Source organism: Ciona robusta, chromosome 6 (genome assembly GCF_009617815.1).
Source record: "Ciona robusta chromosome 6, ASM961781v2".
Classification (NCBI taxonomy): Eukaryota; Metazoa; Chordata; class Ascidiacea; order Phlebobranchia; family Cionidae; genus Ciona; species Ciona robusta.
This window is the reverse complement of record NC_143240.1, coordinates 778,145-793,402: the sequence shown is the minus strand read 5'-3', so window position 1 is coordinate 793,402 and position 15,258 is coordinate 778,145. Positions and strand designations below refer to the sequence as shown.

The 15,258-nt window shown below is 31.4% G+C and overlaps 2 protein-coding genes across 5 annotated transcripts; both read left to right on the top strand.

The window, feature by feature from the left end:
* Window positions 1-1,925: 1,925 nt before the first annotated feature.
* Window positions 1,926-7,208, top strand: LOC149734652 (kelch-like protein 31). 2 transcript variants are annotated; one of them, XM_089879898.1, is made up of 12 exons: window positions 1,926-2,114; window positions 2,729-2,863; window positions 2,922-3,139; window positions 3,231-3,377; window positions 3,672-3,744; window positions 4,021-4,109; window positions 4,395-4,599; window positions 5,008-5,151; window positions 5,216-5,371; window positions 5,888-6,032; window positions 6,093-6,224; window positions 6,881-7,208. In XM_089879898.1, exons 2-11 carry the CDS (start codon window positions 2,785-2,787, stop codon window positions 6,211-6,213), a joined length of 1,377 nt encoding a protein of 458 aa, XP_089736024.1. In that variant the 5' UTR covers window positions 1,926-2,114; window positions 2,729-2,784; the 3' UTR covers window positions 6,214-6,224; window positions 6,881-7,208. The 2 variants fall into 2 exon arrangements, with proteins under 2 accessions (XP_089736024.1, XP_089736023.1); XM_089879897.1 differs by having other exon boundaries at window positions 6,421-7,208.
* Window positions 7,209-7,361: 153 nt separating this feature from the next.
* Window positions 7,362-15,141, top strand: LOC149734651 (kelch-like protein 12). 3 transcript variants are annotated; one of them, XM_089879895.1, is made up of 12 exons: window positions 7,362-9,859; window positions 10,486-10,639; window positions 10,698-10,915; window positions 11,381-11,527; window positions 11,870-11,939; window positions 12,127-12,215; window positions 12,499-12,703; window positions 13,109-13,252; window positions 13,317-13,472; window positions 13,985-14,129; window positions 14,189-14,320; window positions 14,522-15,141. In XM_089879895.1, the coding sequence occupies exons 1-11, from the start codon at window positions 9,629-9,631 to the stop codon at window positions 14,307-14,309; spliced, it is 1,680 nt and encodes a 559-aa protein (XP_089736021.1). In that variant the 5' UTR covers window positions 7,362-9,628; the 3' UTR covers window positions 14,310-14,320; window positions 14,522-15,141. The 3 variants fall into 3 exon arrangements, with proteins under 3 accessions (XP_089736021.1, XP_089736022.1, XP_089736020.1); XM_089879896.1 differs by having other exon boundaries at window positions 7,362-9,865; window positions 13,985-14,078; XM_089879894.1 differs by having other exon boundaries at window positions 7,362-9,865.
* The last annotated feature ends 117 nt before the right edge of the window (window positions 15,142-15,258 follow it).

The following is a 15,258-nucleotide window of genomic DNA, read 5'->3' as shown; positions in this document are numbered from 1 at the left end:
TGTTACTTTGTGGGTGATTATTTTTTTGGGAATTTTTTTTATTTTTTTATGTATGGCTGATAATTTGGACAACCCATTAGTGACCACCGGGTTGGAGCAATTGCCGTTAAGTGTCTTGCCCAAGGACACATACGCCCACAATGGTAGCAGCGACGAGCCTTGAACCCATTACCTAATGGTTACAAGCAGGCGCGCTAACCACTACGCCACGGCGCCGGACTTTTTGGTATATAACATTTGCTAGAATGTCGCTTAGTCGAATCATATTTTACTTGTAACTCAGTGCAGAGTATTTGTAACAATTTAAAAATGCACAGCTTAATGCTAAGGAACATTAAATAAAAGCAATAGTAGTAGTTTTATCATTGGTTTAAAATCATGTTGTCTGGCCGTTTATAAGAGTAAATCATGCTTAAAAAAAACTTTTTATAACCGAAACTCCGCCTAAAAGAGCTAGAAATTAATCTAAAGAAAATATCTGGTGTGTATAGCCGAGTGACTCTGTCACTTTCCATTCATTCTAGTAATGGCCGCATCCAACATAAATTGTGATATGTTTAATTAAAAAACTATGGGGTTGAAATCCGAACGAAATTCATCACAAAACATTATAATAACGCTGCTTCATTTGTTAAATATTTGTATTAGTAAACTTGTCCGTTGTATTACAGTAGTCTATTCTGTAGCCTACTTGTCACAGCAAAGCGCAAGAGAAAATTTTCTTTCCCCGGGGATTCCCCGAAATATATTGTACCTTTAGTTGGATTCGTTTCTTGCTTACAGTTCAGACCAACGCCTTTTTGTAACGCTATTTTATGTAGTGTAATACCGCTTCTTACTTCAACAGAATATCAGGTGATATTTATATACTTTAGCTCAGGCAACAACAGTTATTGAATACAGCTTTAATGTTAACACATTTGTACTAAGGGTACGAAGTTTTCACACAACAGTCCAAGATAACTGGTATTAGGTCTGGGTAGGATATTGTATTGTACAAACACAGATAGGCCATATGTTTTACTATGGTTAAGCACCATTGTACTGTTTAAAGTAGTGCTTAGTGGCTCATCAATTTAATTTTTTATGTATGGCTGATAATTTGGACAACCCATTAGTGACCACTGGGTTAGAGCAATTGCCGTTAAGTGTCTTGTCCAAGGACACATACGCCCACAATGGTAGCAGCGGCGAGCCTTGAATCCATTACCTCTGGGTTACAGACAGGCGCGCTAACCACTTTGCCACGGCGCCGGACAACTATATATAATATGTGGGTTGGGTTTATTTGGTAAGGTACAAACTAATCAAATAAATAAAATAAAAATATGAGCAAATTTGATCAAGGATGTTTTCACTCAAAAATGGATGCCTTCTTGTTTCCATAAATATTTAACGCTAAAATATTACTTACAACAGTTAAATCAAAAGTTTAAATGAGAAAGTATTTTATACAAAAATGGTTCACAATATAGAGACTTACAGAGTAAAGTCATATTGAAATCTTTTGTTATACGCAGTATGTGAGAAACATGATATCATTCATTGTGTATTGTGTATAAACAATGGATGACAATACTTGGTTTTATTTATTTAGTTTCATTAAACTAACAGAGCCACATTGTCAGTGATATAATACATACTATGGCCTTTATATGATATTGCTATGTGAAATAAAATCAGGATAATTAGATTTTATTTTAAAGTTTTTATAAAGTATCATTGGTGATGTAATGTTAGTTTAGCTGTTATAAATACCCATGTTATCATCTACATATGTGTAATACATACACGTTCATATTAATGAATGAAATTTTATTAAAGGCACTAAAAATAGGTCAATAGAAAATATTTTTAAATCATAGCTGTAAACAAACATTAAAATGGCCATGGCAGCGGCAGAAACATCATTTTCTATCAATGGAACATGTTCTATTGAAGAACAAACTCACAATATTGATCATTCATCTAATCTTCTTCAATTTGCCAATGAATCACGACAAGACGGTTGTTTTAATGACATCATCGTTCGTGTCGGAGATAAAAACATCTCAGCAAACAAGATGGTTCTTTCTTGCTATTCGAAATATTTCAACACCATGTTCACCACTGAGGTACAGGTGTATATATTGTTTCTGTCTTGTTTACAGAAATATAACTTGCTTATTTCTGGGTTTATTATTACCTTTTAATGGAGTATGTACTTTTATCATAGGCGCCTAACATGGGTATGCAAGTTATGCGTATATACCCTGAAAATAAATCAGAGTACCCATGAGTACCTATTACAAATGCATAAACAATTTATTAGCCTATCTTACAAACATGACTTTAAATTAACAATATACAGTAGTGATAGTGCAATAATCGGTCTAGTTGATTTCCCAAATAAAAGCTAAAAATGTGACAAGTAAAATATACTTATGTTTTTGCCGTACAAACTTTTATCTTTTAACACTCATGGTTACCTTGAATTTTAAAATTTAGGCGTCTATGACTTTTATGTGTTATTTTTTTAACCAAAATTAATTTTGGATTTTAAATATAAACTATACATACAGGGTAATATGCAGAAAATATGATTAGTGATTCTCAGCTAATCAATGATTATCCTTTTTCTGTATTTGTGACGTAACAATGGACTGGGTGATGCTATTGTGTTGCCTTTATATGAAGCTTTTGCAGTCAATGAATAAATCAATTCAAGTTGTAAACAATATTGTTTCAGATGGAAGAAAAATATAAAGATGTTGTTGAAGTTCATGGTGTACAATTGTTGATTTCATGTACACAGGAAAAATCAACATCAACACCAACAATGTGTGCGACCTTCTTGCAGTTTCTGATTTCCTTCAAATGCCTTGTACGTACAACATGATTTAAATATTATATTTTGATTAACCTTATCATAACTGTTTCAGCTGTCAGGAAACTTTGCATTGAATATTTGTTGACAACAGTCTCGCTACAAAATTGCTTCACAATTCAAGCTTTGGCGGACCGTTACACCATTTCTAAGTTAACTGAGAAATTCAACAACTTTGTTGTTGAAAATTATCAAGAAGTTGTTTCTGGTGATCAATTCAGGAAACTATCAAAAGATGATGTCATTAAGTTTCTACAGTCAACACATGGCAAGGTTGTTTAAATAAAATATTTCGTGCTAATTTTAATATGTTACCTGATTCTGCCACAAGAAATTCATCAATATAAAACCATGTTTTTTTCAGGTTTCTTCAGATTTGGTTTACACTTCTGTAATAAACTGGGTAAAATTTGATTTATCTTCAAACGAAAGTTACTTAAGTGAAGTCATTAAATTTGTTGATTTTCATGAATTGTCTCCAGAGATGCTTGAAGATGTAGTCTCTGTTGAGGTGAATGCCCTTGCTTTATTTCTGGTGTTGTGACAATGTGCTTAGCGCATCTGCCTATAGTCAAGAGGTTCTGGATGCAGGGGTCGACTGCTATCATTGCGGTTAGCCATGTAATAAAGAAAGTCAATAAATCACCCACAAAGTTACATAGTGGTAGGGTGTAAGCGATTACAAGGTGTATGAAACAGAACACTAAAGTGACTATCGTTGCCGCCTTAGGAGGATAAATATATTACTTTTATTAATTTATTTATCACTAAAAAAACAAAAAAAAATATTAAAGTTGTTATTTAGCCTCTCATTAGAAAGCATGGTGATTTGGGTTATTCATTATTTGATGCTTTGGTGCACCATTCAAAGAAAACAGGTAAAGTACATCATGTTTATTCTTCAAATAGCCATTTTATTAATTAATAAAGTAAAAATAAAACTCGAAGCCATTTTATTAATTAATAAAGTAAATATAAAACTCGAATATTTTTTTTAACCACAGTTAATACCATTCATTACAATATTTCAGTAATTTGACCATCTTTAAAAAGATAGTCATCTATTTTTTCAATATCCAATTCAAAGCTGACTTTTTAACATTTATAAATTATTTTATTAATTAAAAAAAGTTGAACACCATTTTATTACTTAGACAAATCCCTCATATCACTTGGTGGAGCAATAACTCCAACCAAAGTAACAAAGTTTGATTTACAAACGAAAAAATGGAGTCAACTTCCGGTAAGCTTAATATGTGTTTGCTTTACAATAAAGTGATTACATAATTTTTTCTAAACAGTTAAAATCTTACAAATAATACATATTGTACAAGCAATATGACTTCGTGCCCTAAAATAATTTGTTTGGGCAGTTCTTAACATATAGTGTATATCAGTTTAAGCAAATGTTAACTTTTATTGGTATCTAGTTGTTATTTTTACATCTTATTTATTTTTGCATTTCGGATTTTTTAAATCACGTTTTCTTAGTTATGAGATACAGACTAAATGTTTGATTTGATTTCAGGATTTACCAGTTGGTCGTGAAACCGCAGCAGCCGTTGTCATCGATGATGTTCTGTATTATCTTGCAGGAGATTTACAAACTGATGGTAAAGCAACACCAACTAACATTGTTCATCGAATGAAATTAAAGAAAAAAGTTTTAAAATGGGAGAAGTTAGCTTCAATGAATGTTAAGAGATGGGGATTGAGTGCTGCTGTTTTAAATGGTGAGTTTCCATTAATATCTCGACTCACATTACAAATGTTTATAATTAATGTTGATTGTGTGATTTCCAGCGAAAGTTAAAATACGGTCTTTTTTCTGGATTGGTGTTACTTTCACTCATGTAGTAAATGTCTACTTTATGTATTTATATCGCACAAGGTTGCGGAAAAAATTTAATAAGAACATTCTGTGCTTTTGTACTTGCCTCTTGTAGTATTTTATTCAACAAACTGGTAAATGGTTAAATACCTTAGTATTTTTCATGTACAAAATATCTTCTTAAGACAACATTCTTATTAACACTGTAATATATGTGATTTAGTTTATAGGAAAAAATAATAAGGTATGATGTATAAGTTGAAGCAGTACTTCATTTAATCTGTTTGGTAAATTTTTGTTCATAACATAGGTACCATCTTTGTATTTGGTGGATCTGATGATAATTACGGAAGTCTGTCATCTGGAGAATCTTATGTTGTTTCACTTAACAAGTGGATTAAACTTAAACCAATGAAGATTGCCAGACAAGGCCATTCTATGGTTGCTCACAATGGTTAGTTATTAAAATAAGTTATTTTGTTTATTTTATTTGACCAGCGTACTTTTATATTAAACAGGACATTTGTATTCACTTGGTGGAGGTGGGTCAGAGTATCTATGTTCAATGGAACGATATGATCCATTCTTAGATGAGTGGAATGATGTTGCTCCAATGCAAACACCACGATATGGGTTTGCTGCTGTGGTGCTTAACAATGCTATTTATGCTATTGGTAATTATTTTTAATTACTGATATACTATTTTTGTTTAACAATTTTTTATCATTTTCACTTAAATTAAACCAGGACACATCGACTCTGAAGCCTGACAAGAATTTTATTTTAATTTTTAAAGCACTAAGCAAAAGTCAGGTTAATAATAACGATACTGATATAAAGAAAGCAGTAATAGAAAAAATGTTGAATATTCCCCTAAACCAACATAGTTGATTGGCTTATTTAATTTTCATTTACTTTTTTAAAATATTTGCACAAATCCTGTTAAAACCAGAAAACTAAACTAATGAAACATACCAGTCCAAAAAAACAAACACTTAATATCAATATATTTCAAAAAAATAAAAATGTTAAATTACCTAAATTATAATGACCATTTTCAGTGCCATCTAATTATTTTTTTTATTTTAAATTTGATTCTATCCGACATATTATTAACTAACAGTTTATGATAAAATATTTTGCAATAAATATACAGGAGATATTTTTATTTGATTTTTATTGAATATCAGGTGGTTATGATGGAAAACAACGTCTTAAATCAGTTGAGAAATACAATGTTGATGATGACACATGGGTTTATGTGAAAAATATGAACATAGAGAGAAGTCTTCATGCTGCTTGTGTTGCACAAAACAAGATTTATGTAGTAGGAGGGTAAATACTTGAAATACGATCTGTTTATGATAATTTTTCTCTTTTGAATTATTATCATAGTTTGGATTTTAATGGCAAAATTGTGAAATCAATTGAATTTTACGATGATCAAACTGACAAGTGGAGTGTTGTTAGTGAAACTGAAGTTGAATTATACTACCATTCTCTGGTTGCTGTTTAAATAGTAAAGAGGTGAACAACTTTCATTTGCACTGATAAGTCACATATTTAACATGGCAAATAGTGAGTTTGTGCCAATTTTACAAACTATGTATGTATGCCATATTGTGACTTTATTTAAATAAGGGTAGTGTGGTCTGCAGTGTAAACTTATTTTAGTTGTCAATGCATTGTCATGTCAATATTTAAATACTATCTGTCTTTACAGCAAGCAAAAAGACCAAATACTTACTGTATGATATATTGCTTGTTGGGATTCAGGTCATGTCTTCAATAAAAGTTTTGTTCTTCAATTTTAAACATTAGCATGTAAAACCGACTGATGTATTTTTATCATTATTTTATTTCATAACCTTCTGCTTTTGCATAATTGACAAATTTAAGTTCATTTTGATTGTGCTTTTTGCAATTTTTTTTATTATCTTTTAAGAAATCTGAAGATTTTAAAACAGATTTGATAGTTCTTCAACTTTTTAATTCTAGATATAAATATAATTTTTATGGTTATAATGATGTTTCATCTGCAATGCAACATTCATGCAATGAGTCTTGATTACTGGTATATTTTGTATGATTTATTTTATATATTTTCTATGTCTATGCACGTTTTTAGTTTGATCTATAAACTATTAATTTGTTTTCAACCAACAACTTGTGCCTCACTGTAGGATACAGTACGGTGAGGAAAGATGGTACATCTTTTAACTTTATTTTCTCGTCCCATTTGGTAGTAAACAAAGAACATTTAAAGAATTGCAAAATCCTCTCGACGCCCATAGACCGTTGGTAATTGTTTAAAACACGACCAGGACATTTGGATATTATGTGCTAAATGTAGGCTATCTTCCCCCACCCTGCTATATAGGTTTTGGGGTGTTCAATGGCCATCTACTTGTTGTGAGTTCTTTTCCATATACTTTATCCATAGCGTATTTTCTGTTAATTCTTGCATCGTTGATGTATGTTAATATTTTAATAAACTTTTGAAGAAACGATCAGATCACTTGCATGTACGGTACCGTGGCACAGTGGTTAGACGGCTCTTGTCTAGACCAGAGGTTTGAGGCTGCCAATTCTTTGGTTTTCTCTTAACCCTGTTGATAGCTTGTGTTCACTGAGCTACCGTTATTGCAAGTTCTTGGTGTTTTATGCAGGAATATATACGTTCTACCGCATAATTAGAGCGTTCCTATTATTGCACACGAAACATTATGTTATGCACGCGTTAAATTAAACAAACAAAGAATTGCTACCACTTAAAATCTTAAGACTGAATTATATCGTTCCACTAATTTCATCAAGTGCAGTAATGGAAAGACATCGGTACAAGCCAAAGCGGAAAGCTAGCTTTTTGTTTTTCAATCAAAACGTTTTATAACTACAATCGTTATGTTGCGAATGTTCTTTATCGCTGCTTTGATTAAGTTGATCTTTGCTTTTTCATATTCGCGGTAAAATCAATTCTGCTTACTTTCATCTTCAGGAATTAAATATTTTTTTAGAGATTATAGCAAGTTAATAATGATTGAAACCTATGTATCCACGCGTGGCGGTGACAGTTCGCTATAACATGTGTGTTTTGTTTCACAGACACAGTGTCCAAACGAGCTAGAAATTATGTTGCTTAGAGGAAAAAGTCTGGTGGGAAGCCTAGTGACTGTCACTTTCCATTCATTCTATTAATGGCCGCATCTAACATAAATTGTAATATGTTTAATTAAAAAAGCTGTATGGTTGAATTTCGAACGAATTTCATCACTAAACATTATAATAACGCTGCTTTATTCGTTAAACATTGATTGTGCTGTTAATCCCGACATACGGAGTCAAATTGACAAAAGAAAATGTGTCCGTTATATTACAGTAGTCTATGCTGTACCTGTTTATCAGCACAGCGCAAGAGAAAATTTTCTTTCCCTGGGGATTCCCCGAAATATATTGTACCTTTAGTTGGATTCGTTTCTTGCTTACAGTTCAGACCAACGCCTTTTTGTAACGCTATTTTATGTAGTGTAGTAGCGTTTCTTACTTCAAGAGAATAACAGGTGATTTTTATATACTTTAGCTCAGGCAACAACAGTTATTGAATACAGCTTTAATGTTAACATGTTTTACTAAGGCTACAGTTAAAGTTTTCACACTTAAATAAAGTTTTATATAGCAGTCAAACACAACACATATGGTTTACTATGGTTAAGCACCATTGTGCTGTTTAAAGTAGTGATTTATGGCTCATCAGTTAAATTTATGATTGTGAGCTTTATTGTTTCTGTGGCACACTGGATATTGTGAATATATATGGATAAAGTGCTCACCTTGTTTTTTTACACTGCTTGCTATAGTTTGTGACACAAACTGTATTAAGATACATGGTATTATGTTGTTTAATGTAAATTGTGAGTCATAATTGTCTGTACAAACTTTTGATGTTTGCATTAAGACGCATTTGTTCAGTGCCGTGGATTAATGAATGAATGAATGTTACTTGCTTTATCCTCGCGTGGACAGAAAACTACAGTTGTTATAACACGGGTGTTAATACACCTCGTGCCAGCTTACGAGGTACAATGTATGTTACTTTGTGGGTGATTATTTTTTTAGGGGAATTTTTAATTTTTTATGTATGGCTGATAATTTGGACAACCCATTAGTGACCACTGGGTTAGAGCAATTGCCGTTAAGTGTCTTGTCCAAGGACACATACGCCCACAATGGTAGCAGCGGCGAGCCTTGAATCCATTACCTCTGGGTTACAGACAGGCGCGCTAACCACTTTGCCACGGCGCCGGACAACTATATATAATATGTGGGTTGGGTTTATTTGGTAAGGTACAAACTAATCAAATAAATAGAATGAAAATATGAGCAAATTTGATCAAGGATGTTTTCACTCAAAAATGGATGCCTTCTTGTTTCCATAAATATTTAACGCTAAAATATTACTTACAACAGTTAAATCAAAAGTTTAAATGAGAAAGTATTTTCTACAAAAATGGTTCACAATATAGAGACTTACAGAGTAAAGTCATATTGAAATCTTTTGTTATACGCAGTATGTGAGAAACATGATATCATTCATTGTGTATTGTGTATAAACAATGGATGACAATACTTGGTTTTATTTATTTAGTTTCATTAAACCAACAGAGCCACATTGTCAGTGATATAATACATACTATGGCCTTTATATGATATTGCTATGTGAAATAAAATCAGGATAATTACATTTTATTTTAAAGTTTTTATAAAGTATCATTGGTGATGTAATGTTAGTTTAGCTGTTATAAATACCCATGTTATCATCTACATATGTGTAATACATACACGTTCATATTAATGAATGAAATTTTATTAAAGGCACTAAAAATAGGTCAATAGAAAATATTTTTAAATCATAGCTGTAAACAAACATTAAAATGGCCATGGCAGCGGCAGAAACATCATTTTCTATCAATGGAACATGCTCAGTTGAAGAACAAACTCACAATATTGATCATTCATCTGATCTTCTTCAATTTGCCAATGAAGCAAGACAAGATGGTTGTTTTAATGACATCATCGTTCGTGTTGGAGAGAAAAACATCCCAGCAAACAAGATGGTTCTTTCTTGTTATTCGAAATATTTCAACACCATGTTTAACACTGAGGTACCCGTAAGTGTATATACTGTTTCTGTCTTGTTTACAGAAATATAACTTGCTTATTTTGGGGTTTATTATTACCTTTTAATGGAGTATGTACTTTTATCATAGGCGCCTAACATGGGTATGCAAGTTATGCGTATATACCCTGAAAATAAATCATAACACCTATGAGTACCTAGTACAAATGCATAAACAATTTATTAGCCTATCTTACAAACATTACTTTAAATTAACAATATACAGTAGTGATAGTGCAATGATCAGACCAGTCTATTTCCCAAATAAAAGCTGATAAGGTGACAAGAAAAAAATGTTTATGTTTCGCTGGCACAAACTTTTATCTTTTGAAACTTATGGGTACCTTGACTTTTAAAAAGTTAGATGCCTATGGCTTTTGTGTATTATTTTCTAAACCGAAATTAATTTTTAATATATTATTTTAAATATAAACTATACATTCAGGGTAGTATGCAGAAAGTATGATTAGTGATTCTCAGCTAATCAATGATTATCTTTTTTCTGTGTTTGTGACGTAACAATAGACTGGGTGATGCTACTGTGTTACCTTTATATGAAGCTTTAGCAGTCAATAAATAAACCGAATTAAGTTGTAAACAATATTGTTTCAGATGGAAGAAAAATATAAAGATGTTGTTGAAGTTCATGGTGTAGATGCGAAAAGTGTGGAGAAACTTGTTGATTTCATGTACACAGGAAAAATCAACATCAACACCAACAATGTGTGCGACCTTCTTGCAGTTTCTGATTTCCTTCAAATGCCTTGTACGTACAACTTGATTTAAATATTATATTTTGATCAACCTTATCATAACCGTTTCAGCTGTCAGGAAACTTTGCATTGAATATTTGTCGACAACAGTCTCGCTAGAAAATTGCTTCACAATTCAAGCTTTGGCGGACCGTTACACCATTCCTAAGTTAACTGAGAAATTTAATAACTTTGTTGTTGAAAATTATCAAGAAGTTGTTTCTGGTGATCAATTCAAGAAACTATCAAAAAATTATGTCATCAAGTTACTACAATCAACACATGACAAGGTTAGTTTAAATAAAATGTGACATCAACAAAAAGTGCAAATTGTTAACTAAATATAATGTTAAACCAGAATCTCTAATACAAAGATTAGTTACTATTTTGCTACATATGTATAATTATGCATAATTTTTTCTGTCGCCGTGGTAAAATGTTTAGCGCACCTTGCTCTAACCTAGGCGTAATGGGTTCAAGACTCATTGCTGCTACTGTTGTGAGTGTATGTGTCCTTGGACACTTACTGGCAATTGCTCCGTCCCAGTGGCAACTAATGGATTGTCCAAATAATCTGCCATACATTAAAAAAATAAAAAAATCCCCAAAAAATAATCAATTACAAAGTAACACACATGGTACCTTGTAAGCTGGCATGCAAGTGTTTGAACACCCATGTTATATTGACGTCATTTTCTGGCCATGCAAGGATAAAGCAAGTTACATTCATTCATTTAAACAAAATATTTTTTCAGGTTTCTTCAGATTTGGTTTACACTGCTGTTATGAACTGGGTGAAGTTTGATTTAAATTCAAATGAAAGTTCCTTGAGTGAAGTCATTAAATTTGTCGATTTTTATAATTTATCTCCCAAGATGCTTGAAGATGTGGTCTCTGTTGAGGTAAATGCTTTTGCTTTTTCCCGGCTCTGTGCTTAGCGTCCCTGCCTCAAAGAGGGGTATGAGTAGGAGACTTGACACGGCTACCATTGTTGGCATATGTGGGCAAGAAACAAAATGACAATTGTTCCAACCCAGCGGTCCTTTCTTCATTGCCAAATTTTTCTACTATGTATTAAAAATGCACAATGTACCCGCAAAGTTAGACATGTGGTAACTTTTAAGCAAGTACAAGGTGTATAAAACAGAATACATGTGTTATAATGACTAGCATTATCCTGCTATGTGGAGATGAAAAAAATTATCAGTAATGACAAATAGGTTTATATTAAATTTGTTATTTAGCCCCTCATCAGAAAAGTTGGTGATTTGGTTGATACATTATTTGGTGCTTTGGTGCAATTAAAGAAAACAGGTATACCGTATACATCATATTTATATTTTTAAAAGTTATTCTATTTTATGTTTTATTAAAAATTGTAAAATGAATTTTCCATGTCCCAGTTTATAATATTTAAATACTCATCATTTTTCATTTCATAGTCAACTGTTTCTAACAATTGTTTTATTAATCAATTTAAGATGAACGTTGTTTTTTTCAGAGAAATCCCTCATATCACTTGGTGGAGCAAAAACTCTAACCAAAGTAACAAAGTTTAATATACAAACAAAACAATGGATTCAACTTCCGGTAAGCTTAATGTGTGTTTGTTTTACAATAAAGAAGTTATATAACTTTTAAAAGTTAAAATCCCACAATAGATACATATTGTACAAGCAACATGGATTCGTGCCTAAAAATAACTTGTTTAGGTAATTCTTATCATGTAGTGTATATCAGTTTAAGCAAATGTTAACTTTTATTTGTAATTTAGTTATTATTTTTACATCTTATTTATTTTTGCATTTCGGATTTTTTTAAATCACGTTTTCTTAGTTATGAGATACAGACTAAACGTTTGATTTGATTTCAGGATTTACCAGTTGGTCGTGATGACGCAGCAGCCGTTGTCATCGATGATGTTCTGTATTATCTTGCAGGAGATTTAAGAACTGATGGTAAAGCAACACCAACTAACATTGTTCATCGAATGAAATTAAAGGAAAGGGTTTTAAAGTGGGAGAAGTTAGCTTCAATGAATGTTAAGAGATTGGGATTGAGTGCTGCTGTTTTAAATGGTGAGTTTACATTAATATCTCGACTCACATTACAAATGTTTATAATAAATGTTAATTGTTTGATTTCCAGCGAAAATTAAAATGCGATTTTCTTCTTGATTGGTGATTTCATTTACTCATGTAGTAAATGCCTACTTTATTTATTTATATAATACAAGGTTTCGTAAAAATTAAAAACCATTCTGTGTTTCTGTACTTGCCTCTTGTAGTATTTTATTCAACAAACTGGTAAATGGTTAAATATCTTAGTATTTTTCATGTACAAAATATCTTCTTAAGACAACATTCTTATTAACACTGTAATATATGTGATTTAGTTTATAGGAAAAAAATAATAAGGTATGGTGTATAAGTTGAAGCAGTACTTCATTTAATCTGTTTGGTAAATTTTTGTTCATAACATAGGTACCATCTTTGTGTTTGATGGATATGATAATAATTACGGAAGTCTGTCATCTGGAGAATCTTATGTTGTTTCACTTAACAAGTGGATTAAACTTAAACCAATGAAGATTGCCAGACTAGGCCATTCTGTTGTTGCTCACAATGGTTAGTTATTATAATAAGTTATTTTGTTTATTTTATTTGACCAGCGTACTTTTATATTAAACAGGACATTTGTATTCACTTGGTGGATGTTGGCCAGGGTCTCTATGTTCAATGGAACGATATGATCCATTCTTAGATGAGTGGAAAGATGTTGCTCCAATGCGAACACCACGATATGGTTTTGCTGCTGTGGTGCTTAACAATGCTATATATTCTATTGGTAATTATTTTTAATTACTGATATATTATTTTTGTTTAACAATTTTTATCATTTTCACTTAAATTAAACCAGGACATATCGACTCTGAAGCCTGACAAGAATTTTATTCTAATTTTTAAAGCACTAAGCAAAAATCTGGTTAATAATAACGATACTGATATAAAGAAAGAAAGTAGTAATAGAAAAAATGTTCCCCTAAACCAACATAGTTGGTTGGCTTATTTAATTTTTATTTACTTTTTTAATATATTTTCACAAATCCTGTTAAAACCATAAAACTAAACTAATGAAACATACCAGTCCAAAAAAACAAACACTTAATATCAATATATTTCCAAAAAATAAAAATGTTAAATTACCTAAATTATAATGACCATTTTCAGTGCCATCTAATTATTTTTCTTTATTTTGAAGTTGTTTCTATCCCACATATTATTAACTAACAGTTTATGATAAAATATTATGCAATAAATATACCACAGTTATTTATGTTTGTTCTTGATGAATATCAGGTGGTCATGATGGAAAACAATGTCTTAAATCAGTTGAGAAATACAATGTTGATGATGACACATGGGTTTATGTGGGAAATATGAACATAGAGAGGTATTGTCATGCAGCTTGTGTTGCACAAAACAAGATTTTTGTAGTAGGAGGGTAAATACTTGAAAGTGGTTTGTTTATGATTATTTTTTTATTTTGAATTATAATTGTAGTAAGGATTCTAAACATGAAGTTCTGAAATCAATTGAATGTTACGATGATCAAACTGACAAGTGGAGTGTTGTTGGTGAAACTGAAGTTGAATTATACAACCATTCTCTGGTGGCTGTTTAAATAGCAAACAGGTGAACAACTTTCATTTGCACTGATAAGTCACATATTCAACATGTTATATATTGAGTTTGTGTCAATTTTACAAACTATGTATGTATGCCATATTGTGACTTTACTTTATTTGAATAAGCGTAGTGTGGTCTTCAGTGTAAACTTATTTTAGTTGTCAATGCATTGTCAGGTCAATATTTAAATATTATCTGTCTTTACAGCAAGCAACAAGACCAAATACTTACTGTATGATATATTGCTTGTTGGGATTCAGGTCATGTATTTTCTCAAAGAAGCTTTGTTCTTCAATTTTAAACATTATCATGTAAAACCGACTGATGTAGTTTTATCATTATTTTATTTCATAACCTTCTGCTTTTGCATAATTGACAAATTTAAGTTCATTATGATTGTGCTTTTTGCAATTTTTTTTATTATCTTTTAAAAAATCTGAAGATTTTAAAACAGATTTGATAGTTCTTCAACGTTTTAATTCTAGATATAAATATAATTTTTATGATTATAATGATGTTTCATCTGTAATGCAGCATTCATGCAATGAGTCTTGATTACTGGTATATTTTGTATGATTTGTTTTATATATTTTCTATGTCTATGTACGTTTTTGATTTGATCCATAACCTCTTCATTTGTATTTAACCAATAACTTGCAGCTCACTGTAAGGTATATGTTTTGGGGTGTTCAATGGCCATCTACTTTTTGTGAGTTCTGTCCTATATACTTTATCCATAGCGTATTTTCTATTAATTCTTGCATCGTTGATTTATGTTAATATTTTAATAAACTTTTGAAAAATAAAATAATTATGTCACTTCCTTATATGGTACCGTGGCACAGTGGTTAGACGGCTCTTCTCTAGACCAGATGTTTGAGGCTGTTACCCATTGTTTGGTTTCCTCTTAACCGTATTGATATAGCTTGTGTTTACCGAGCTAC